Source organism: Meles meles, chromosome 10 (genome assembly GCF_922984935.1).
Source record: "Meles meles chromosome 10, mMelMel3.1 paternal haplotype, whole genome shotgun sequence".
NCBI classification, from domain to species: domain Eukaryota; kingdom Metazoa; phylum Chordata; class Mammalia; order Carnivora; family Mustelidae; genus Meles; species Meles meles.
In genome coordinates this window covers 19027667-19054766 of record NC_060075.1, presented here as the reverse complement: position 1 = coordinate 19054766, position 27100 = coordinate 19027667, and the positions used below count along the sequence as shown (strand labels likewise).

The window sequence follows — 27100 nt, the reverse complement described above, 5'->3', positions numbered from 1 at the left end:
GGAAGTGGAGACACGGAGGGAGTAAGAAAGCAAAGCTCTCAGCTCTCTTTGGAGAGTTAATTAGTCGGTGAGCGGTGAGCGAGCTCCCCGACAGAGGAGGCTCTGGTCATCAAAGTATTCTTAATTGATGCATTGGGAGAGAGAGAGAGACAAAAGAAGCTGCATTTGGAAAGAAGAACTTGGATGCTTTTTGCAACAGAATGAGAGAAACTACTTTCTTTTAAAGCAGAGTATAAAAGCTGTGGTTAAGTTCGGTAGAAGAATACAAACTATACGTAACTCTTTCTATGCTGAAGTCTTTATAAAGCCAGGTAAAAGTGAATACTATCTCCCGCAGTCTCTAAGCCCAATAAAACTAAGACCCCACACGGTGGCTTGTCGTCAAAACTACTTACCATCTCCTCCCCATCCAGTAAACGTCTAAGGTGAGCCACAAGTAATTAAATAATTGCTAACAGCCACATTTAAAAAGGTAAAAAAACAAAACAGGTGAAGTTGATGTTAATAAAATCTCATAACATTTTTAATAAAATATCTTACTTAACCCAATATGTCCAAAATAGTACCATTTCAACATATAATTAATTTTTAAATGTTTGAGGTATTTTATGGGATTTTTTGGGTTTGAACGCTCCAAAATCCAGTGTCTGTCTGTGCTCCCAGTACGTCTCTGTTCACGCCAGCCACATTTCAAGGATTTAGCAGCCACCTGTGGCCACCTTACGTGAGGGTGTCGCATTGCCTCTTCTGAAGCAGGGGACGTCATCCTTGCTAAGCTGTTCATCCACGACAGCTGGGGGTTTCCCATCTTGTTTTCAAAATAGACGATTTTTCTTTACATTGAAATTTTTGACCGATGAATTTGCTAGAAATTTCTCCAATATTCTATGGGATCTACTCTTGCTGGAAGGTTGGCCGTAGGACTGACTCAGTTCACAAATAGTGTTTTGTACTAAACCCAAAGTAGACTCTCAAGGAAATGTTTACGGAAAGGGATTTGGGGGGTTGGAGGAGAACTCCCACTCGCGGAGGGCTGTCTCTGGGCGGCGTACTGTGCCGGGGGTTAAATCTACGTTAGCCCACATCACTCTCAAGGCGACCCCGGGCTATATGTTCATTGCTCCCAGCTTTCAGTGAGAACTCTGGAGATAAAAGAAGCAAAGTATCTTGCTCCAGAATAGCTAGTTGGGTGTGACCAGTAAGAAGTCCTAGTTTTCAGTACTAATGGTCCTTTTAGTTCTGAGTAACACCAGGACAGAGGCCAACTCTACAAATAGCGATCCTTAGTGGGTTTCCTTAGCTTTCACAGTGAACGAGTTATACAGAGGCAATCCATGTGATGCTCCAAGACTGTCCCACATTTTGATGGAGGCACACGGGTCGTTGGACGCCCCCCCCTCCCCCATCAACTTGCCTGCAGCCTGTCCCACTGAGCACAGCAGTGCTCAGGCAGGGAACATTACTCATAGACGGGGGCTAACCCAGCGGCCCACTACCCCGGAAAGCCTCAGCTCTTTCCCCTGACTGGACTCTCGTCCCCACAGGCTGAGGGATGGCGCCTTACTTGAATCTTGGAGCTAGCTCAGCCTCACACGCCGTCTCAAAAGATCCCAGGAAATATGCAACTTAGGAGGAAAGGGAAGCTGAAGGTAATGACAATCCTAACAGCACTTTTTTTTTTTTTTTAAGTAGTTGAAGAGAGCTCCTCGTTTGAGAGAGAAGGTAAAGATGCACAGAAAGAGTCAACAGCCAGGGTAAGAAGGATCCCAGAAAGGGGGAGATGGAAGGTGGGGTAGAAGCATCATTCATCTGTGATCAGTCCTCTAGCTGATCGGCAAACTGTCAGGCAGAACTGACAGTCCTCTTCTGTCCAGTGCCTCCCACCTGCTCTTAGCCCCAGTTCCACTGGCCCTTTCTGCAGCCGCCGGTCAAGAATGGGAGCCTGGTTTGTATTTTCTATTTTCTTTTCTTTTTTTTTAAAGATTTTATTTATTTTTTTGACCGAGAGAGAGATCACAAGTAGGCAGAGAGGCCTCTCTGAGAGAGAGAGAGAGAGAGAGAGAGAGAGAGGAGGAAGCAGGCTCCACGCTGAGCAGAGAGCCCGATGCGGGGCTCGATCCCAGGACCCTGAGATCATGACCTGAGCGGAAGGCAGAGGCTTAACCCACTGAGCCATCCAGGTGCCCCTGGTTTGTATTTTCTGTTTACTTTATCCGGATTTAGTTCTGCCACAAGAGTCTAAACTAACTGAGAGCCGGGACTTGACTCAGGTTTCTTTCTTTCTTTCTTTTTTAAGATTTTATTTGTTTATTTGACAGAAAGAGAGAGCAGGGGGAGTGGGAGAGGGAGAAGCAGGCTTCCCACCAAGTGGGGAGCCCAATGTGGGGCTCGATCCCAGGACCCCTGGATCATGACCTGAGCTGAAGGCAGCTGCCTAACGACCGAGCCACCCAGGCACACCAGGTTTCTATCTTCCACTTTGTTTATGACAGTGCTTTGCTCCAAGGAGGCACTCCATAAGCCTTTGTTGACCTGAATGTATGGGTAAAGATCTGGGGTGCCCTGCAAGCGCAAAGTGGTAAGGAGAAAGGGTTAAGAGTGTACAGAACAGAGAGGATATTGAGAAATTTATTTGCATTTAAGAGAGAGGTGGGAGGAGGATGCTGAGAGGGGATGAATTGGGAGAAGAGGTGCAGGCGGGGTGCAGTGGGCAGACCCTTCCAAGCACAGGAGAAATCAGAGACCCGCATTATCTCATTATCACATTAAAGAGCTCTAGCAGGGATGACTGCCCTTTGTTGACAGATACCTGTTTGATCTTATAAGGGACCCTGGGAAGACAAGTTTCCTATGGCTTCTGTGAAATTGCTCTGCATTTCACAGAGAAAGTTCTCTAAATTACAAAAGAAATGAACGTGATGTGATTAACTGCTCCAGATTCTGGGGGGTGGGGGGGGGAGGCAAACTAATTCAGATAACCAGTTAACCATTGGAAACATCCATGAATGGTTCCCATGATCAAGGCAAGTAATGAAAGACCCAAGGTGGTCCCTGATCTGGGCTGAAGCAGCCATTTTTCAGGAAACAGGCTCCCTCTCTCCTGTTCCCACTGATTACAAAGGCTGATGATTTTATGCTGACCTAGTTCCAAGAGGCTTATATGTTAGTGTCCCCAAACCATGCAAGAAGAGGCCATCTCTGCCTCTGAAACTTTTTTTTAAAAAAGATTTTATTTATTTCTTTGACAGAGATCACAAGTAGGCAGAGATGCAGGGGGAGAGAGAAGGGGGAAGCAGGCTCCCCACTGAGCAGAGAGCCCGATGCAGGGCTCAATGCGGGGCTCGATCCCGGGACCCTGAGATCATGACCTGAGCTGAAGGCAGAAGCTTAACCCACTGCACCACCCACGCGACCCTGAAGCCATTTTTTTAAAATATTTTATTTATTCGACAGAGAAATCACAACTAGGCAGAGAGGCAGGCAGAGAGAGAGAGAGGAGGAAGCAGGCTCCTTGCGGAGCAGAGAGCCCGATGTGGGGCTCGATCCCGGGACCCTGGGATCATGACCTGAGCGGAAAGCAGAGGCTTTAACCCACTGAGCCACCCGGGCGCCCCACCTGAAGCCTTTTTTTTAGAAGTGGGAACCCATTCGCAGAAGCTCCTTCGGTGGAAACATATCATTGGCCAGATGGGTTCCTTGTGAACATCCTAAGCCAATCGCCAGCAAGGAAAGGGACCTCCCGGACTGAAATCAATCAAGGCCCCAGCAGAGCCTTTACTGGGTGGGGCCAGGCTCCAGGAGGCAACACCTGTCTGCTTGTAAGCAGAGTTCCTAAGGAGGTGCAGGGTCTGTGAGGAAGGAGGGGTGGGGTGGAGGCTGGGGGTGAGAGCTATTGGGTCTACAGGTGTTAGCGATGTGCTCCAGCCTGGGTATTTCATGACCCGATGCTTTCATTCTATTTGTTAAAGTAGTGAAGCCTCAGCTTTTTTTCTTCTAAGAGATTTCTTTGGTGCGGGTTGTATTTCAGGTTTCTGGGGGATGCACAGAATGTGGTAGAAAGAGCATATAGGCATTAGGGTTCGAAGCCGAAGGCCAAGAAAGAATTCCTGAGACATCTTTGGTGCAAGAAGGTGGTTTTATTGAAGCACGGGACAGAAAGAGTTGCACTGGGGTCATGAGAAGTGGCCCATCTTATACCTTCAAGTTTGGAGGGGGCTGGGGATAGCACTAGCCTCCCAGGTATTTTTGGCAAGCAAGGTTTCCAGGATCTCTGTAGTTATTATTCAGAAAGGTCATTGATTATTGTTTAGTAAACAGTCATGAGACCCTTCAGATGTAGATCAATGGGTCATGGGCTTGAAGGATGACTGCCAACATGTATCTAGGAAGAGGGGGTAGGTAGAGATAAAGAAGTTTCCCAAAGGCATCTTTATATGTTAAAGTAGACTTACAGGATCCTGGGGGTTGGGTTAACCTTTACACTTAGTGAAGTACTAACATCAAGGCAGCTGAGTTCCAAGAGGGATGTCACTCTGCCTGTTTTGAGGACCTGTGAAAGGGCTGTATGTAGTAAGGAAATCTAATTTTTCTTTTGCCTTTGTTTCCCACATCAAGAAGATCTAGGTTTACATTTTGTGCTGGACCACCTACCTATGGGCTCATGTACTCTTAGGTAAGTCACCTAACCCCCTAACTCTTGTCTTCTGGTTTGCAAAATGGGATACTTGTTCCTACTGTTGTGAATATTAAGAAAGAGAAGGTATAAAAAAGCCGAGCATAGTGCCTGCCACATATCAGGGGTCTTATTTATGAAATCCCTTCATCTGTATTAGAAACGGTAGCGATAGTGGGTAGGCCAGCTGCGTATTAATTTGCTGGGGGGTTGACATCCTAGATTTGTTTTCAGGGGACACATATGACATGATTTACAATTCCACAGAGTCTTCCGAGAAAATAAGTACAATAAGGTATTTTTCATAAATATCGAGGACAGATGGCACCTAGAGCCAGTCTAGCAAATTAAGGGACCCAAACAAAAGGGAAAACGTTGGCGTGCCCTTTCTCTCCTCACTAGGACTCAATCCTGCACTTGCTCCCTAGCCTCCGATGGTGAGGAAGGATGGGTTCCAAGTGGGGTCCATTAGTCACAGCCTCCTCTGCCTTCCCTTAGTACTTGGTCCTCGCTCCCTCATTGGCATCCCTCACATTGTATTACGAAATTCACCCATCTTTCAGAATCATCTGTACTTAGTTCCGTTTCTCCCACTACACCACGGGTTATCACAGGCAGCTTTTCTTATTTATTTTGTCTCCCTAAGGGAAATTCCAGGAATCTAGAAGCTTCTGTTAAGCATGTAAATTATAAAGAGAGCCTGCCATTTGCTAACTAGAATGTGACCCCTTTTAGTGCTGTGATGAGATCATGGGATGTTCATTTTCATCTTTCAGGGATGGCTTCGAAGTTAACAGAACTGCCCTCGGAGGAGCCATTAGAAAGGCTAAGAAGGGCTGAGGCTCTGACCCATATTTCGGTTTTCAAGGGCTGCCATCTTCTTGCTGAGTCATTCCTTTCTTATCTCGACCTCTCTTGGCAGCTCTCTTTTAAACGGCTGCTCCTTGAGAAGGAATTCTTGTTCCTCTGTTCTAGGAGGAGTAGCTCAGAATTTATGAAATCAGCTTTTTTTTTTTTTTTTTTTTCCTGCTCTTCTCCAGGGGCCGTGTGTTTATCAGATTTGCTTTACAGTCTTGAGGTCTGGCAGTGAGGACCTCCTTCCTATTTTGGATTTCCACATGTTACGGATGCTATTATGTTTCCTCACCTTCGATCATTCCATTTGTGAACGGTTGGGCTCAGAATTATAGTCTTAACAGTCTAATAGCTCAGCTTCTGTACTTCATCACATAATTCAAAGGTCAGTGCTCTGTAACTCTCAATTAATAGATGAAGGGACCTGCTTCATAGGGATATGCCTTCAGGTTCCATATTAATTGTCTCTAACCAGGAATCACCAGGGGTGGATACTCCTCGTGATACTCTTAGTAGACCAGCATTTGTTTGGGGTGGGAGGGGGTGGTAAGGCATAATCATGCTGGGAATGCTGCCCCCCAAGTGAGTTCCAGATACCAACCAGTATCTCAATGACGAAAATTTGCTAAAGGCTTAACACCAATAGCTACACTGTCCTTTGGAGTCACATTGACTTGTCTTTGGCCTTGCATGACACCCCCAACCTTCCCTTTCAAGGCACCTGATCTTTTTCTCAATAACGGACACCTGGTGTCCAGTGCTCTCTGCCCCCTTTGTCAAGGCAGAGGTCCTGATGCTGGCCTCTGCTATTTCTTCTTACACTCCCTCATCTGTTTTCCTGCCACTGAATTTGCTCATGCTTTCAAGATCCTCACATGCTTCTCAGTGCTCTCCCCACCTCCCCCTTTTCTGTTCATCTATTCCTGTCTAGGCAGTTTAAATGACAACCTCTTTCTACAGTGGCAGTCTCTTCAGTGCATAGTGTCGTAAAACAATATAGATCTTTTTCCTCCTTACTCAGAAAAACTAATGTCTTTTGTGGTCAGAAAGACAATTAGTAGCGGCTGAAAGTAGAATTTTAATGACACTAAGACCTAATTGTTATTCAGCTTTGACTTTAAATCCTACCTCCTCTTCCACAAATTCCTATTAATTCATCAGCTAAATAATGTGGCTGCTACTAAAGATTCTGACATCTAATTCTCTGCCTGTGCAGGTTTATTGCCAGGGTGAAAAATACTTTGTCTTTTTACTTTCATTTTTAAAAACAAGCATAATGAAAATATAAAATATTGTTTAGGATTTATCTAAGAAGACTTGGCAGTTTCCTTGAGAAATGGTTGAATGGGGAGATATGAATCAAATTGGAAGCCCTCTGTCCCAGACTCCTAGTCATTATTTGAATAAGTATGAGCTGATTGGACATGGAGAAGATCTCTCCCTATTTTTAACCGTGATCCATATCCATTTACTTCTTTTAAAAAAGTTTAAAGGGGTGCCTAGTTGGCTCAGTGGGTTTAGCCTCTGCCTTTGTCTGCCAATGCCTCAGGTCATGATCTCAGGGTCCTGGGATTGAGCCCCGCATAGGGCTCTCTGCTCAGCGGGGAGCCTGCTTCCTTCTCTCTCTCTGCCTGCCTCTCTGCCTACTTGTGATCTCTATCTGTCAAATAAATAAATAAAATATTTTTAAAAAGAAGTTTTAAGGTAAAGGGTAATTTTTGAGATGGCAGAGGATTAGGAATTAGCCATGTAACCTTCTAAATTGTGATGATTATCATGATCAGAAGAGGTTGGGTTTACAAACTACCCCACAGGTTGTGCACTGGATTGTTTACTTCTGTGGTTATAAGCCTCCCATTCTGAAAGCTGCTGCCAGGAGGTGGCTGGGACATTTATAAACATAGTAGCATTTTCTTGTGGATAGAATCAGTAATGGGGGTAGCCGGAAGGTTTTAGGAAGTGTGTTCCCAGGATTCACCCCTAGGGTACAATATTCTGGGTGTAGTTTACAGAACGTTTACAGAAGGAATCCATTCAAGTCCAGCTACAGGCAGAGGTCCCTTCCAGACACAGTCAGATTAGTTTACTAAGTGAAGCAAGTTTAGCCCTTTAGAAGCAGTTTGCCCTTTAGTTAGGTTCACATGCATAGAAGAGAATTGAGCCAAGGGAAGAGACAATTACCTTTGAGATGTGACTAAAGGATCAAGATTAAAAGTCATAGAATACTTGGGTACTTTCACATTCAAGCCAGCTGTCTCATTAACTTCTGATATAAATTATTGCTTAATGTAATTCAGCCCTGGGTTTACTTCTTATGCCCAAATAGTAAACCTGTCTTTACCAATGAGTGGCATATAAACAACATGTAACTTCCTGACTGGGTTTAGGGAGACTGAAGAAACCCTTCAGGCTGCTCTAATTTGCTAGTAGTATAAATTCCTACTACTGGTCTGCTTATAATAGCTATCTTTATACCTGGCAGGCATGTTGGTCTTTTACATTGTTTTCCCTTTGAAATCTTAGTTTAAAAAAAACCAAACAAACAAAAAACCTCATGATTTCCCTTCCCTTCCCCCCTAATTCCCTTGCATCCAGATGAGATTAGGCATGTTCAGGATGGTATAGCCCTAGACTTCCCTTGCATCCAAAAAAAAAAAAAAAAAAAAGAAAGGAAAAGAAAAACGCAGGAGAGATGACTCCTGAGCCTCTCTCACTCAACCTTCCACTTCTAAACAGGATGTAAATACCATGGTGAATATTTCACTATACTAATTAGCTTCACTAGCTCCTTTAAAAAAGGCTGTCTTCAGAATGCCTGGGTGGTGCAGTTGGTTGGGTGAACCACTCTTGATTGTGGCTCAGGTCATGGTCTCTGGATCTTGAGATCAAGCCCCAGGTCAGCGTTTGCACTGAGCTCAGTCTGCTTAAGACTGTGTCTCCTTCTGCCCCTTCCCTCTATGCACATGCATGCATGCTTGCTTTTTCTCTCTCTCAAATAAATAAATCTTAAAAAGAAAAAATAAAAAGCTGTCTTCATGTTCACTTACCATTCATATCAGTGAGGGACTCAGCAGGAAATATTAGGCCCACTTGGTTAGGCTTCTGAATAGAATTTAACAAAGAGACTATGGGTAGAGTTAAGGAAACCACCAAAGGATGTTGAGATATCAGGGCCTAGCTGAAGCAGAAACGGAAGGATCAAGGGAAACAAACAATATTCTAATTGAACCCAGTGAGAACTGAAGCTATGGATGGGGTTCTCTAGACTGGAACAATAGTCATGGAGGGATGCAGGTGGTATAAGGGAAACTCTGATCATTCTCTCACCTGGCTTCTCTTTGGCCAAAATCAATTAAAAGACAAAAGGCAAGGGAGCCAGATGATATCATCTGCAGGGGTCAGCCCCTCCAGAGATATGGAGGCTAGAGAGGAAGAGATGGGACAGGGAAGAAATGGAGACTAACCAGTGCCTATGCCTTACAGGTTATTAAAATTAATCCCAGTAATGTGTTTGATAATGCCTGCCCTATAATTAGTCCCATCTTGTACAGTGGTAATACTCTCTGCCTAAAGAGGCAATCCTTGTTTCTTTTGATAATTTTATATGTTAAAGAAAGTAATAGGGTCTTTTCAACAAATAATGTTAAGGAAATTGGATGTCCATATGCAGAAGAATGAAGTTGAATCTTGCCTTGAACCATATATAGAAGTTAACTCAAAATGGGTCAAAGACATAAACATAAGAGATAAAGCTATAAAACTGTCAGAAGAAAACATGGGAGAAAAGCTTCCAGACTATGACAGTCACTTCTCAAATGTGGAAAGGCATAGAGAACAACAGTACAAATAGATAAACTGGACTAAGTAAAAATTTAAAACTTCTGTTCATCAAACAACACAATCAACAGAGTGAAAACACAACCCATGGAATGAGTGAAATATTTGCAGGTCATATATCTGATAAAAGATTAGTATTCAGACTATATAAAGAACTTCTACAACTCAATAACAAAACCCATGCAACCTGATTTTAAAATGGGCAAAGGACTGACAGATATTTCCCCAAAGAAGATCTACAAATGGCCAATAAACACTCAGAAAGATGCTCCACATCACTAACCAGTAGAGAAATGCAAACCCAAACCACAAGGAGATACAACTTTATACCCACTGGGATGACTATCATCCAAAAACAAAGCAAAACAAACAAACAAAAAAAAACCCAGAAAGTACCAAGTGTTAGCAAGGATGTGGAGAAATTGGAGCCCTTATGCACTGTTAATAGGAATGTAAAATGATGCAGCTGCTATCAAAAACAGTATGGCAGTTCATTAAAAATTTAAAAATAGAATTAGCGTCTGGTCCAGTAATGCCACTTCTAGGCATATACACAAAAGAAGTGAAAGCAGGGTCTCCACACATCCATTTCATTGCAGCATTAGTCATAACAGCCAAAAGATGGGAGCAACCGCAGTGTCCACTGACAGATAAATGGATGAGCCGAATGTGGTATAGGCATATCATGGAATATTATTCAGACCTAAGAAGAAAAATTTTACATGTGCTATAACATGGATAAACCTTGAGGCTATTATGCTAAGTAAAATAAGCCAGTCACCAAGAATTCTATGATTCTACTTCCATGAAGCACATGGACTAGTCAAAGTCATAGAGACAGAAGACAGAATGGTGATCTCCAGGGGCTGGGGTGAAGGGCAAATGGGGAGTTATTGTCTGATGGGTATAGAGTCAGTTTTGCACAATGAAAAGAATTCTGGGGATGGATGGTGGTGACCCTTGCACAGCTGTGTAAATATACTTAATATCATTGAACTGTATGTACACTTTTCAGTGGTTGTGATGGTGAATTGTGTGTGTATTTTGCCACATTTTTTAAAGGCTGTAGAACAACTCAGAACCGAAATAGTCAAAAATCAAGTTTCTCCAACATGATTTTTATGCAAAGGAATTTTATAAAAGCCGTAAATCACTTCCTGACTGAATTCCCAGTCAAGACGAACTCTTTAGTAACTTGATTTGGTCAGGAACAAAAATCCCAAATGAGACAGAGTAAGAGCTGCTGGAGGGGACCTCAATAATTAATGACCTTTGAAAAAAATACCCTGAGCCTCTATTTATTTATCATGAAAATACTAGATATTCAGAGCTGTTGGTATCTGCGAGACTCTTTACAAAGCAGATAAATAATTCAAACACAGATTTGCTCACCTGGGTGTCTAAGGGCAGTGAGAGGCCCAAGGGCAGGACCTGGTCCTATTCTTCTGATGGTTATTGATTTTTTGTTTTGATTTTGATGTTTATTGATTGATGGTATGTATGTTGCCAGGATCCTGTGACTCCAAAAAGCCCAGCGACATGACTCCAGGTATGATTTCTGTATCATCCTCTTCCCACTTTTGAATGTTTCATAGAATTCTAGAGCTACCTCTTGTCTACTTGTATTTCTCATGTAAGTGTGGGTCTTTCCATTTTTTAATCATTCCTGTTATTCTTATTATTCCTATGTACACCCTAGACTTTTTTTTTAAAAAATTTATTTATTTGACAGAGAGAGAGAAAGAGCACAGGTAGGCAGAAAGGCAGTCAGAGGGGGAGGGGAAGCAGGCTCCCTGCTGAGTAGAGAGCCCGGTGCGGGGCTCCATCCCAGGACTCGGAGATCATGAGGCAGAGGTTTAACCCACTGAGCCACCCAGGCGCCCCCACGCTAGACTTTTTGATACTTTTCGTGGCTTGCATCATCCAGACCTAAGAAACACAAGAGTGCTCCCCCAGGCAGTGGGGCACGAAATGGATGATGGTGGTCAGAGCATCTGCCAGGGTCTGATGGGGCCACTGGAACACTGATGGGAAAAGGTATGAGATTTGTTCTTTTCCCTTTGACAGATCCCAAAGGACTTTGTTTCTGTCCCTTATTTAGAAACCACTCACAAGCGTTAGCTCCTGTACTGGCTAATTTTACGCATCAACCAGACCAGGTCACGAGGTGCCCAAACATTCGGTCAGACTTGTTCTGGGTGCATTTGTGACAATGCTCCTAAGTGAGATTAACACTTGAGTCAGTAGACTGAGTAAACGAAACTGCCCTCCCTAATATGGGGGGCTCCTGCAATCAAAACTGAAGACCCTGGGTGCCCAACTGGCTCATTCAGTTAAGCGACTGCTGTCAGCTCAGGTTGTGATCCCAGAGTCCTGGGATGGAGTCCTGACAGGCTCCCGGCTCAGCAAGGGGCCTGCTTCTCCCTTTACCCTCCGCCTCTCCCTTGTGATCTCTCTCACTCTGTCTCTCAAAATAAATAAAATCTTAAAAAAAAAATTGAAGATCTGAATAGAACAAGAAGGCGAAGTAAGAGGGAACTCTGCTTGTCCGACTGCTAAGCTGAGACATCTGTCTTCCTCTGCTCTTGGCCAGGAACTTATGCCGTGGGCTCTCTCGGGTCTTCAGCTTGCCAGCTTCAGATCTTGGGACTTCTGTCCTCCAAAATCACACACACACACACACACACACACACACACACACACACACACGAAGAAGAAAAGAAAGAAGAATGAAAAGAAAAAAAAAGGGCCAAAAAAGGGAAAAAAAAGAAGAAAAATCACTTGAGTGAAAGTTGGAAGATAAAGATTCTAAGATCAGTCTGTCACTAACCAGTGAGACGAGACTATAGGCAATCCAGACACTATGTATAAATTCACTTCTGCTGCCTTTCAGACCATCCCAAGATCTCAGTGGCTTAAAACAACCATTTATTTAGTTCATCCTTCTTTAGGTTAACTGAACGGTTCTTCTAGTCTGGTTTTTGCTGGGTTCCCCTAGAAATCTTGAGTCAGTCAGCAGGACAGCTGGTGTCGGTTGATCTGGGCTGGTTTTGCTGATGTGCCTGGTAATGGGAGGCAGCGACCCAAAGCCCCAGGGAGCTAGACCCGGGTCTGTCATCAGCCTGCTGGCTGGTCCTGGCTTCTTCACAGGGTGATTACCATCTTCCTAGGCGCACCAAGAGAGAACAGTACAGGGGCGCCTGGGCTGCTCAGTCGGTCAAGTGTCTGCCTTGGCTCAGGTCACAATCCCGGTGTCCTGGAATGGAGCCCCACATCATCAGGGTCCTTGCTCAGTGGGGAGCCAGCGCCTCCCTCTGCCTGCTGCTCCTCTTGCTTGTGTGCGTGCTCTCTCTCTCTCTCTGAGGAAGGAAGGAACAAATGGAAAGAGGGAAGAAAGGGAGGGAAGGAGGGAAAGAAAGAAGAGGAAGAAAGAAAGGCGGAAAAGACAGAAAGATGGGGGGAAAAAAGGGAAGGAAAGAAGGGAAGGAAAAAGAGGGAGAGAGAAAGAGAGAAAGAAAAAAGAGAGGAAGGAAGGGAGGGACGGAGGCAGGCAGGTGGGCAGGCTGGCCCAATGCCCAAGCATTTTCCGGTCTCTGCTGTTACCACATTTGCAGCTGTTCCGTGGGCTGAAGCAAGTCTCACTCCGAGTGGAGAAATAGGCTCCACCCCTTAGTGGGAGGGGCTGAAGTCACCTGGCAAGGGGTGCGCGGACTGGGACAGGAGAATCCCTGGCTGTATTTGCCATCTACCACCCTGAAGCCCTGAGTTTCATTTTGAGGTTCCTATTCCTCTGACTGAACTCTCCCTGGGACCTGGGGAGGTAGGCGTGAGGACAGGCTTGGATTAGATCCCAGGTCTAATCTAAAGGAGTCCTGTGAAGTCCTTTGAGTTTAGGAATTCTGGTTTGTGTCAGAATTCTGATTTCTGGCGGCTTCAGAGACCAGGTCCTCCTTGCTGGGACCGGCGTCCTTCTAAGTTAATTCCAAACACTCCTCCACGCGGGTGTCATTTCACTCAGGAGGACTGAGGCAGCAGCTGCATTCGGTATAATCACCACAAAGCTAAGCTTCTGAACCTGTCAATACATGTTTATAAAGCGCTTTTCATAAAGCTTATGTACCAGGTGCTTCAGCAAGGAAGGGAGGGACCCTCCGTGGAGAAAGGAAACTGAGGAAGTCTGGCCACAAGGTGTGGATGGGAATTGTGTCCAGTGCCTAGAAGACACGCTGTGTCAGGGACCAGCGGAGCCCCTATTCGTCCCATGGGAAAGCAGCATCTGAGTGTAAGGGACTGGGCGGAAAACCAAGAATTGTATGGCTCCTGCCTTCTCCACGTGGCTGTCAGAATCGCCTACGAGGCCCATCTCCTCTCCTCTTTTTCTTTACTGTCATCCCCTAGATTCTAAGATATTTTGACATGAGGGAATTTCACCTGCTCCTTCAGGCACGCCCCTCTTCTTTGAGGAAGTCGGCACCCTCCCTCCTTCCCGACTTCCCGTGAGCAGTTTTTATGTCTAGACCCGTTACTTCTCAGAGCCTCTTCCTAAAACATGTCCAGGCCAGCCTCCTTGCCTCGATCTATGCAACTTCCCATCACTTGACTCCCCGTTCTTCTGCTCCTCTGACGTGTCTCCTTCCTCCTTGAAGGCCTTGTTCACCTCTTACCTCATCCTCAAAGCTTCTGAACATCCCTATCTGGGGACAGATTTAGCTCCTGTGGACTGGACTGCTTCCACTGCCTGGAGGAGTGAGCCCTCTGTCGGGAGTGGTCTGCACCTGCTCCCTCCCCGAGTGCCTGAAACTACCTCCAGATCTGTCAGGTGGGACTTACCTTCTCTTATGTACTTTTATGTTTGTTTTTTAAAGATTTTATTTATTGGGTGCCTGGGTGGCTCTGTCATTAGGCATCTGCCTTCAGCTCAGGTCATGATCCCAGGGTCCTGGGATCGAGCCCCATATCAGGCTCCTTGCTGGGCAGGAAGCCTGCTTCTCCCTCTCCCACAACCCCTGTTTGTGTTCTGTCTCTCACTGTGTCTCTCTGTCAAAAGGATAAATAAAATCTTAAAAAATAATAAAATAAAAAGATTTTATTTATTTATTTGAGAGACAGAGAGAGAGCACAGGCAAGGGGAGAGGGAGAGGGAGAAAGAGACTCCTGGCTGAGCTGGGAGCCCTGTGTGGGGCTTGATCCCAGGACCTGGAGATTATGACCTGAGCTGAAGGCAAATGCTTACTCATCTGAGCTACCCAGGTGCCCTCTTGTGTACATTTTTTTGTTTTAAGATTTTTATTTATTTGACAGAGCACACAAGCAGGGGAGCTGCAGGCAGAGGGAGGGGGAGAAGACGACTCCCCGCTGAGCAGGGACCCTGGGATCACGACCTGAGCTGAAGGCAGACACTTAACCGACTGAGCCATCCAGGCGCCCCCTTCCTGTGTACTTTTTGAAAAACTTTTATTTATCTGATGGAGAGAGATTGCAGTTAGGCAGAGAGGCAGGCAGAGAGAGAGGAAGGAAAGTAGGCTTCCTGCTGAGCAGAGAGGCCGATGCAGGGCTCGATCCGAGCACCCTGGGATCACAACCGAGCCGAAGGCAGAGGCTTTAACACACTGAGCCACCCAGGCGCCCCTCTTTCCATTTTTTAATCATCACTGTTATTCTTATTATTCCTATGTACACCCTAGACTTTTTTTTTTTTTAATTTATTTATTTGACAGAGAGAAAGAGCACAGGCAGGCAGAGAGGCAGTCAGAGGGGGAGGGGAAGCAGGCTCCCTGCTGAGCAGAGAGCTCCATGCAGGGCTCCATCCCAGGACCCTGAGATCATGACATGAGCCGAAGGCAGAGGTTTAACCCACTGAGCCACCCAGGTGCCCCCTCTCTTTTTGAAATCTCTATATCTTGCTGCTCAACTATAATGCAAATTTCTTGACTAAAGAGATCAAGGGTTTACCTTTTTTTTTTTTTTTTAAGATTTTATTTATTTGTTAGCACAAGTAGGGGGTGGTGGCAGGCAGAGGGAGAAGCAGGCTCCCACTGAGCCATGACCCTAATGTGGGACTTGATCCCAGGACCCTGGGATCATGACCTGAGCCAAAGGCAGATGCTTAACCGACTGAGCCGCCCAGGCACCCCGACTTAGAACACATAGTATGTGGCTCAGTCAAGTCCTGCCAGGACTTTATTAGGTTCTACCAGCCTGATTAATTACTCCCACCATAATCTGGATGCAACTGATTTCTATAAAGATAACAAATGAAGTTCCTCGTTTGTTGTATTGTCTTTCCCCAGCCTGTTTGAAAATAATCGTGAGGCTCCAAGCGTCTGTCTGTCTTAACATTTCGAAGGATCCTTCCACACCATATTGTGTCAAGGCCCTAGGTTATGGTCTCATGGCTCCTACATGTTCCCTCATTAGCCATTATGGCAGTTGAAATTAAATGATTATTGTATAATTATTTGCTTACTGTCCACAGTTCACTAGGCTGTTATTAGATAATGAACTTCCTTATGAAGAATGACCTCATCTTCACAGAAAGGGATAACAAAGTAAACGAGGTATGACATTAATGCATTGAATGATCTCAACTTTAAGGGTCTCCCCTATTTTAGTCAATTTTGGCTGCTGTAACAGAATACTGTGAACTGGGTGATTTATAGACAACAGAAATTTACTTCTCCCAGTTCTGGAGGCTGGAAGTCCAAGATCTTGGTGCCAGGTTCAGGTTCTGGGGAAGAACTTCCAGCTTGCAAACTGCCACCTTCCCGGTGTATCCTCACAAGGCAGAAAGAGGGAACCAGCTCTCTGGCCTCGGATAATCCCATCATGAGAATTCCATCCTTATGACCTAATCACTTCCAAGAGGCCCCATCTCCTTACCCCATCACACTGGGGATTAGATTTCAGCACAGGGACTTGGCAGGAGGGGGACAGGAAAATTCAGTCCCTAACAGCCTTCATAAACTTTCACAAAAGTGGTTGAACAGAAGTACAGTGTTTTGTTCTGTTTCTTATTTACTTGAGTAATCTTTATCCCGAACATGGGGCTTAAACTCACAGCCCTGAGATAAGAGTGGCCCGCTCTTCCAACTGAGCTAGCCAAGTGCCCCATGAAGTAGTGTTTTGATGAAGGATGTGGGCTGGGAAACCAAGCTTTCTCTATTTGAGTCCTTGCTTTGCCACTGTGTGATAAAGTAGGTTGAGTGGGTTATAATCTCCCTATGCTTAGCTCATCTAGAATAGAGGGATTTTAATTTCAACTTTGTAGGGTCCTAATAGGGATAAAATGAATTAATATATGTAAATCACTTATAAGGTTACCTGGCACATAGTAAATACCCATTAAACATTATTAGTGGTGGTTATGTTTTCATTGTTACTCTCATATCACCGGTGCCTTCAATGGTCTATCTGTTCTCCCATTTCATGATAGTCTGTAAAAATTTATATATTCCATTAAAAAAATACCACAAGTTCAAGGTGCTGCCATTTCAACATACCTGAGAAGTACTGTCCCACCTGTTTTTCCTTGCACAAAATTGGGGCATAGGTACATGAAGGGGATGGAGCCACACATTCCTTGCTTTGCCCAAGGTCCACAGTCCGGGGAAGGTACTCTTCCCAAATACAGGAAATAGAAGGTTGGTCCCTGCCTTTTCTTCCCATTGCCAGTTGCCACACATTCCTTGCTTTGCCCAAGGTCCACAGTCCGGGGAAGGTACTCTTCCCAAATACAGGAAATAGAAGGTTGGTCCCTGCCTTTTCTTCCCATTGCCAGTTGCCTTAGAGTACTGGCTCCGGATTGGGGAAGATCCCTCTTCCACACAAAAAGTCAACAGTATGATAAATACTGTCACAGAGGCCCAGCTACCTAGTCCCTAAAGCTGGTAATTAGCACCTTCTTTCCACACTACAGCTCCTGACCCCTTTGACACTCTCCTCCCAATAGCCTATTCTGTTTGTCCTCTCAAGAGAGCTGCTCTTAGCTTCATGGTGACAGTATTCCACTTTCTTGGCGGGAAGGGGACATCATCAGCGGCGGAAAGGATCCCGGGCTATCCCAGAAGCCCTTACTCTCCTGGATTACCATATCCCACTGCTGGCCCCGCCTACTCTATTTCCCTGGTCCCAGAATCCTGAGCTCTTCCTGCCTGCCCAGAACACATACACACGCATGCACACACATATATAGTACATTTTCTGGCTCTCATCAAGGGCATGCTCTTTGTGCCTCACTTCCTGAAAAACCAATTCATACTTCTCGAGAAGACAGAGTGCTACTGGTTAAGACCAGAGGCTTTGGATCCAGTAAGACTTGTGTTGGAATTTTGGTGTGGACACAAACTGTGTGACAGGGCAGTTCACTTGGCATTTTGGAGCATCCTTCTTCCCCTTTGTAAAATGGAAATATCGATTCCTATTTCAGCAAGCAGTTGGAATATTTCATTGAGATATGTAGATGGCACTTAGGGTAAGCCTTGTTTACTATAAGCAGAGCATAAATGGAAGCAGTTGTTGATATTTTATGCCAGTAAGAGTTTAGACAAAATATTTCCTCCTCTCACTTCTTCTCCCTCTGCCTGTTTGTCTTCTCTACCTGGTAACATAATTTTATGGAGGTAATGTCTTGCATTTTGATGCCCAGAACCCCAAAGTGTTCTATTCATAAAATTCCAGCCCCAGGAGCATTTTGGTGAACTAGCAAGAGCAAAGATTGAGCAGTGAGAGGTCTAAACTCTTAGTTCCTGCTCAGCTGTTAATAAATCACGTGATTTGGGGCAAGTTATTGTTTCTGGTGGACCACCAGTTTCTCCTCCTATAAAAGGGAACATTCGATAAGATAAGCTTTTAAGTTCTCTCTAGTTCTGACATGCCATGATTCTATATGAAAGGGTCATTGTCTGAGTGAATTCTCTTATTTCTACTGAAGAACATTAACTGATACATGTTCTTTCTCCTGAGACCTCTTGTCTACCTTTATCTTGACTTATATCTTCCATCTGCAAAAACGGTACTTAAAGGTGGACTGTAGAACTGGTCATTCTGGGTTTGGATTTCAGCACCACCACTTGAACTCGGGCCAGTTATTTAACTTCTCTGGGCCTCAGTTACCTCATCTGTCAAGTGGGGATAGACACAGCATAAATGTAAAGGTGAAAAGAGAGCACTTAGAAATATATAACTCCAGGGGTGCCCCGGTGGGACCATCAGTTAAATGTCAGACTCTTGATTTCTGCTCAGGTCATGATCTCAGGGTGGTGAGACTGAGCCGATTTCTGGCTCCGTGCTCAGCGGGGAATCTGCTTCTTGCCCTTTCCCTCTGCATCTGACCCCGCTTACGCATGCTCTCTAATAAATAAATCTTAAAAAGAAAGACAGACAGACAGACATAACTCCAGAAGCTATAGTTTAATGTCCTGTAGGGTATCAGCCGTTTTTTTTCCCTTTAACTTAGTGAACTTATTTCAGAATGCCTCTCTTTACGGACTGTGAATGCCCTGTTACCGTATTACTGGCTCTCTCATTAATGAATAGGTTGAATAAAATCTTTCACAAGTGTTTTATTCCATTTTTGTATGAGAATCATATTTTTAATTTTTTGAAAATTATTCTTTGATAGGTCCTAACTAACTCCATCTTAAGACACTATCCTCAATAGACTGGCATTGGCAAATCTTGCTTTGCTAGAAATGCTGATTGAATTATTTTAAGAAACCAAAACCACACCTGGTTTCCATATTTAGGCTTTCTGCCCCCTTCTTCTGTATGTCAGTTAGCAAGAGTCAGGTCTTGTGGGGGTGACGATAAGGAAAAACCCCTTGGAGGAGTCTTCACCCACAGGAAAAAGAAATAAACAAGCAGCAAGATGAGCAGAGCAAAAAGAGATACTTTCATTGTGGCCTTTACATTTATGACTAGCAAGATAATGAAGGAAGGTAATTCTGAAAGCTTTATGTCAGTTTTAATGGTCCCTCCAGCACTGAGAAAGATAATAGTCAATGGATGGTGTCCATACGGATTTTTTCTTCTTCTCCCCTGGCAGCCATTGACAGGATCATTTTGCATTTGCAACTGCTATCATTGAAGCATGGAGAAAAAGCCCTGTAAGGCCAGGAGGATGCAAGCGACTTCCCTGCAAAGGTCTTTATTGTCATCACTATGGCAATAATAGTTACTATAATTTTCATTCTGCTTTTCCGTAGTCTACTTAGTGGAGCTCACGGCTATGGGATTTGGATCACATAAAATCACGCTAGCATAAAATCATGCTTTGTAATCTTGCAAGAGTATCTAACTGCACAGAGAACCTATGCAACAAGATAAAAATAATTACCAATGCAGGTCACTTGACTAATACAATTATTTATGGGATGCTAATAGCTTTTCAGAGGCTTTCAGATACAGTGTCAATTTGACAATCTTTTTTTTCTTTTTTTTCCTCTTCTGTTTGGATTGTTAGACCACTGCCCGTTTTTCTCCCCAAGGACAGGGCTTCTCATTTCAAGGGGAAAATGTAAATTAATTGCAAATCAGCTCCCGTCCTCCTCTGGTCCTTTTTCTTTAGTATCTGCAATTAAATAATAAAGACAGGAGCCGTGCCTTCTATTTCATTTATGCAGAACCTGGTCTAACAACGCGCGGTCCGCTCAAAGTTTCAGTCTTAATTAGCTTTTCGACGGAGATCATTAGAGACATCTAACACTTTCAAAGGGCCACTCTGTGGAAAGGGCCTCTGCGAATGAAGCAGATGAATGAAGGATGCTCACAGGTGGCATCAGGGTGGGATGAAAAATCTCCCAAAGGGACCTCCAGGTCAGGAGAAACCAGTTGGAGACAAAAGGGGTGCGAAGAAAAGAGGTGAATATGAGAAAGACAAGTAAAAAGAAAGCCAGCGACTGAACGCACTAAAAGAGAGGGGGGAAACACCCATACGAGTCAGACGAAAAGAAAGAAAAAGCCGCGAGCCCGCGGTGGCTCAGACTGTAAACCAAGACGCGCGGAGGGGCGGAGATTACAGCCCACAATCCCTTGCGGCGCCTCCTCCCCTGGAGGCCGTCTCCTGGGCAACCCCGGTAAACAAAAATGGCGGCCGCCGAGAGCGGTCCCCAGTGGCCGATGTCTTCCCCTCTGCAGAGCGGTTCACGAACCGGAGCCCAGTGGATTCTGCCGCACTCAGAAAAAGAGCGGCAGTCTCGCTGGTCTTCTTTTCCCATGGGGCAGAGATCGAAAGGTACTTTCCACAAAGCCTCCTCCTACCTGCTCCAGCAGCTCATTCACCGCTCTCAAGAGTCGGACGCGGACGGAGAGGAATACGAGGGCGAGGGCGAAGGGGAATCCGAGGAGTCCTCAGGGTCCGAGATGCAGGATTTGGAGGTGTGCCTTACTCCCACCCCCTTTCTCTCTTCTCCTGGCGTCGGGCCCTGCTACTCGGGCGGCAGCTCCCCCACGCGCCCCTCACCAGCCCTCGGGCCCTCGCCGTCCGGAGTGCCTCTCCCCGGCCGCTCCTAGGCTCCTGCTCCTTTCTTCCTGTTCCCTCACCTTTTGCCTGCATTTATTTCCACGTGTCTCCTTTTTGGGTCCCTAGCACATTGGGTGTCCGAAGAGTCAAGTTTCGCAGCGTCCTGATGAAAAAGTTTCCACCTATTTGTATGGGGAGTTAGAGCTTTAGCTTTGAAAAGTTGGGCTTCGACGGTATTGGGAACGTGCAGAGTTCGTCCTTGGCAGCCCCTGCACCCTTTTCCGTGATTGTGAGGTACTCCAGCACTCTTCCCCACTTCCAGTCCCTTCATCCTCCTTCCTCCAGGGGGAAAAAAAAATACTGTCCTGAAGTAATCCGATAAGGGCTACCAAAGACCAAGTAATGTATTGCTTCTGCCTGGGCTATGTAATGTATTACACAAGCAACACACACCCCCTTACAGTGGTGTACAAACAGCCGGCTCACTGTGGTAGTGTTTTCGCAGGAGGAGAATGTTTCTTCCCTTCCCATCTGTATTGCCTGAGCTGTGGCTTTGCCTTCACATTACTATAAATTCTCTTTTCTACAGTACATCTTCTAAACCTCACCCAATTCCACTTCTTTCCTACACTGTACAAGAGTGTGTACACTCTTGGCTTCTAATATATTGTTTGCCTTCCTTCAAAAACATAAGTTGATTCGCTTCCTTTCAATAAACTGTTGGGTTTTCCTCTTTGTCTTGGCTGCCGGGAAACTCAGAATCAATATTTTTCTTCATTTTAATAGTTTTTCTCTTGGGTTTTTTTCTCTCCTTTCCTCTTCCTTCATGGTATAAACTGCTGCAAAATCATTTCTGAAGTAGATATAATACAAAAAAATAGAATGTTTGCAGTACCCCAGTTCTGTGATATTTTGGCTTCCCTGCTCTGCATCTTTGTGCATTTTCCTAATCCCCTCTTCTCCTTGAGGCCACATATGTTTTTCTTTGCTAGCCCCATTCCTTTCACAAACTCCTTTTCTCATTTTTCCTGTTTATTCGTATTCACCTGTCTGAAATTTGCATTGTCTTATGTTCCTCTGATTTTACTATTAACCACCTTCATTCTTTTCCCACGTGGGTTCCCTTCTTTCGTAATACCCTTCTATCCATTTTCAATATTTGGCCCATTTTTCCACCCTTCTCTCCCATTTTGACTTTCCTCTTTTTCTACTTCCTTCTATATGGGCTGGTTACACATTAGTTTTTCTTAAAGTGGATGATAGAAAATTATTACTTACATTATTCATCTTTTGTTGATTTACTTTGCTACCCTCTTAACAGTGATAAATGCAAAACTGTAGCAATGTTTTTATAACTTTGAGATGTTTGTATGGTTTCTACCAGCTTCCTCCCCAAAGGAATTCACAGATGAATTACTGGTTTACTTTATTATTCTAATTAACACATGCTCTTGGGCTGTGGGTTTCATTAGTGCTGATATTAACCTGTGTTCAGTATGCCATTAACAAACCATGGGTGGGGGGGTTGACTTGAACTGGTTATCCCTGGCTTGTAGGCTGTGTGTGGAAAAGTTTATTTTGTCCTCCACTTATGTTCTAAATATTAATATTTATTTTGTATTCTTACATCTTATTTTAGCTTTTTGGAGTGTCCAATAAATTTTAATAGCTGAATAAGCTGAAAACTTGGAATTGAGGAAAAATTTAGACTTTTCATGGTCAAAGACTTATTGTCCATCTCCTTGCCTGGCTAAGGTTTATAATGCCATAATGGTCACAGTTGTTACTGAGTGCCTATGGCGTAATTAGTCTCAGAAGCCCCTGGTGAACTCAAAGAAGGTAGACCAGCTGTTCAAAATACTGCCTTTGGTTAGTTTTGAGATTTTGAGTAAGTTATTTCACTTCTATGTCTCCTCTGTAATCTGGGAATTCTAATGATACCTATCTCATAGGAGAGTTGTGAGACTTAGATGAGAACCATAAGTAAAATACTTACCATAATATATTATTTTTACTAATACAAATAATAAAACACACAGGTTTTTAATCTAACTATAGCTTATTAAGTGATTTGGTAAATTTCACTGACTTTGAGCAAACATTCATTGAATGATTACTATGTAGGAGCCACTCTGACTCCATACGGGCCCATCACATGTGTCTGGTGCATGGAAACTGCTCTGCCAGTAACTTAATGTGGGTAGTGTCTACTCATGGGATAGTTATAAATATCAAATCGGATAAGAAAGCCTGTTAAAGTTCTTGATAGAGTGTCTGAACAGAGTAGGGTCCTAAAAGTTACAGAAGTAATGCATAATAGCAGTAGTAATGACAGAAGAAAATGAGAACTTCCTTGAGGACCTAGGTGTCCCCTGTGCTCAAGGTTAGATAAGGATGTGAGTAAATCACAGCTGTTGAGCATCTGAAGTGTTGTACTTAGATGTGTACAGATGACAGCTGGATTGCAGGAATCATGGCAGACTTCGGGGAAGCACACCCTTGTCTGGGTGAGGGAGTGTGTGGGCACACAGGTGAAGTGTGGGCCAGATTTTGGAGGGTTTTACGCTGTTTTACCATGGACTTGGGTCTCTAAGCGGTGGGGAGCTCCCCTGGCAGCCCGACTGGGGTTAGATTAGAGGATGGTAAGACTGGAGACAGGCAGATCATGAGAAGCCTCTAGCAATGTCTATGGAGGAGAGACAAGAGTCTGGATTAAGGAAGTGGACATGGGAATGGAAAAGAAGCTAAAGATGAAGACATTTAAAATATTTAAGGTGGGACAGTTACTAAGTAAGTATTGGAAGTCTGGGATGACTGCTGGGTCTCTGGCACAGTCTGGGGACATATGAAGGCTGTTCACCACAGGAAATTTCCACAGCAGTTGGAAAGGGGACAGGTGCAGCAGCACAGGAAAGATTAGACAGATGAATCACATGACTCTGGAAATCAGGGGAGGGGGCCTCAGGGCAGGAGACGTGAGATCATCAGCATTGGGGTCTGTGAGATCATCCAGGAAGAGAAGAGGAGGGCCAAGGGAAGAATGTACCCTAAGGGGGTGCAGCAGATGAAGAGAAACCAGGGAAGGCAACAGGAAGGGAACGGTAAGCGAAGAAGGAGAAGAAAGAAGCATTGTGTGAGGGGAAGCCAAGGCAAGGAAGAGTCTGAAAAAGTGGAAATGAGTTGTGCTGCCAGTAGGTTAAACGGGAAGGGCCCTAAACAGTGCTCATTAGCTTTCCCCGTTTGAGGGTGATTGGAGACCTTGGCCCGTGTGGTTTTGTGATGTCGTGAAGGCGGAAGCCTAACCGAAGTGCCCTGAAGAGTGAGTGGGAGGTGAGCGAGGGGCACTAAAGGATGCGAAAGCAGCTCTGCGGTAGCTTGGTTATTGAGGGATACCAGAGCTGTAGCTGAAGGAACAGGAAGGGACTCACAGACTTGTGTCGCTGGAGAACTGACAGGGTGCAGAGTAATATGGAGAGAGACTGGCTGACATCGCAGGCAAAGAGGGCAAAATGGATGGTCTCTGGGCAAGATCCCTGAGGAAGCAGGAAGTGGGGGTCCCTGAGTGTGGAAAAGGAATAGTCTGCCTTTGACACTCGAAGGAAGGGCGTTCGGACAGGTGCAGAATGCTGGCAGGGTTGATGTCTGGTCACTTCTACGGGAAGTGGGGGAGCAATGCACCTGCTGAGAGTGAGGACAAAGGAGGGGAGGCCCCTGGAGACTTGAGGAGAGGTTGGAGATCTGACAGCCGGGCTGGGGGGCCGGGGTGGGGGGCTGAAAGGCAGCTGATGAACGAGGGCCTGGAACAGCAGCGGGCGCAGCGAACAGTTGACACTGGAGTGGTACCAGCGTGCATGGCTGGGGGTCCCCTCCCAGCGCACTCCGTGGCTCAAGGGCAGGAGCAGTTTTAATTCACTCAGCTGTGTTTGAGCCCCTGCTGTGTACCAGGCACCGTCTTCCCCCTCCTGCTTTATGCTTCAGCTATCTTGAATTCTAGTTTCCCCAATGGGCTGTGCTTACCTTTGCCTTTGGAGTTTTGTACCTGTTGCCCTTTTGCCTGCTGTACCCTTCTTGGTCTTCTTCTCCTCCCCTTTCTTCTCCTTTGCCAGAGTCACTTAGTTACTTATGTCTTAACTTCATTGCTTTCTCCCCCAGCAAGGCTTTGCTAACCTCCTAATTCCCCCTAGAACTGGCAAAAAATGGATGCCCTGCTTATGGTCAAAGCACCCTCCTTACTCGTATTGTAATATTTATCAAACTACTTGAAATTGCTTGTGTATTTGTCTGTCTCCCATACTGAACTGTGAATCCCTTAAGGCCAGACACCATGTCTTATTCATAACTCTATCCACTGAGCCGAGCATACTGGCTAGCACGTGCCCGGCATGCTGGAAAGATTTTTGTCTCAGATGAATGACGAGATGACAGTCCCTGCCTCAGCGCAGTAGTTGATTGTGAACTTGATTCAGGTTTGGGTATGTGTGCGGTAGTTTGAGTCAGGACCAGGAGTCAGGGACTTAAGGGTAGAGAGACATTGAAATGGCCCAGGGGATACCAAGCAGGGAAGGAAGTGAGAGGGGACAGGTAGACTCTGAGAGAGGAAAGGATGAACCAGCTAGAGAGGTTGTCATAATGGAGCGGAGTTAGTGTAGGACCGCAGAGGAGAATGCTAGGGTCTGAGGTTTCTAAGGTGGAACAGTTCAGCAGGATGACTTGGTCCGGGGTGTGGCCATGGCAACGAGTGGCTGAAGCCGAGAAGAGATCAATTTAAAGTGTCTGGAGTTGAAAAAGAAACACATGTGCACGCGCATGAGCGCTTGGGGGCAGGAGGGGGATTGAATGGCCATCCTTAGGCTCCGAAACTGCCCAAGATCAAGTAGGGCTTTTAAAGGTCTGAAAATGACCAAAGATCAGAAGGGAAAAGCATGATGCTGACAAAGGGCAAGACCCTCAAGGGATGTGTGAGGGGGTTGCCATGGGGACGCTTGCCTTGGGGAGCTGGGAAAATGCTGACCAGCGTGCCGGGCTTCCACATCCATGGCTGTGTTGAAAGGCAGACACTTATCTACTATCCTCAGTGGGTGGGGGGCAATGTATCTTCTCACACCAGGAAATAGAGGGTGTGGGTCAGGTAAACTTCAGAGATTTAGGGGCACCTGGGTGGCTCAGTGGGTTAAGCCTCTGCCTTCAGCTCAGGTCATGATCTCAGGGTCCTGGGATAGAGCCTCACATCAGGCTCTCTGCTCAGCGGGGAGCCTGCTTCCCCCTCTCTCTCCCTGCCTGCCTCTCTGCCTGCTTGTGACCTCTCCGTCAAATAAATAAATAAAATCTTTAAAAAAAAAATTCAGAGATTTAGATGGAAAGTTTTGGAGGGGAAGGTGACACCCCCATTTCTAATCCTTCCCAGATGTTGTATAAGAAGTTGGGACTCTGTTTAGAAAAGTGATTGTCTTTCCTCTGTTTGTAAACAGGTTGATTGATATGGAAGAAGGAAGCCTTAAGATGCAGAATTTCTAACTTCATCAATTATTGGAAACAACTGTCATTCAGTGGGAACACTTGCTATAGTTCTAGGCAAAGTGCTAAGAGCTTTACAGTATTTTTTTTTTCATTCTACTTAACCCATTAAGAGAAGGTAATAACGTTTCCTATTTGCAGATGAAGAATAAGAGGCTCAGAGAAAACTTTATCTTCCCAAAGTCACAAATTCAAAATGGCCGATTGGGGGCTCAAACCAAGCCTGTGCAGCCTCACAGCTTGTGCACTATCTCCCCTGTATGCACGGGCGATACTTGCTTTCCGGGACTAGTGGAGGGCTGGCACAGAGAAACTCCTGCTCCTAGCGCAAGCCTATGTACTTCGCCCTCAGTACCAGCAGCCCGAGCAGCGCTATTGGTTCCTGAATTAATACAGAACTGGAAAGAGTCTTTTGCCGTCATTGTATACGTGCTAGTCGCAGTTAATTATATTGGTGTGACTAATGGGATTACTGAGTTTTGTGTCCTCGTGCTGATGTGTTGGTCGTTATAGAGTTGAAGGCAGTACGGAGCTAATACGGATCTACCTGTTGTCTCTTCTGTTTATTTTTGGGGAAAGGGCATGTTGACGCATCACTGGTTCATGGCTTTCTACACACCAAGGGCCAATCTCCTTATGGCAGTGATTGTTACCTTTTTATTTATTTTTATTTGTTATTTTTAAAAGATTTTATTTATTTATTTGACGGATAGAGATCACAAGTAGGCAGAAAGGCAGGCAGAAAGAGAGAGGCAGGGGAAGCA

At 45.1% G+C, this 27100-nt stretch overlaps 1 protein-coding gene across 1 annotated transcript in view; it reads left to right on the top strand.

The window, feature by feature from the left end:
* The first annotated feature begins 20446 nt into the window (after positions 1–20446).
* The window catches only part of LRGUK (leucine rich repeats and guanylate kinase domain containing), a 68994-nt gene continuing 62340 nt past the window's right edge, over positions 20447–27100 (top strand). The window contains exon 1 of the mRNA XM_046020246.1: positions 20447–20737. Within this exon, the coding sequence (XP_045876202.1) occupies positions 20447–20737 (291 nt within the window). The remainder of the gene's footprint in view (positions 20738–27100) is intronic.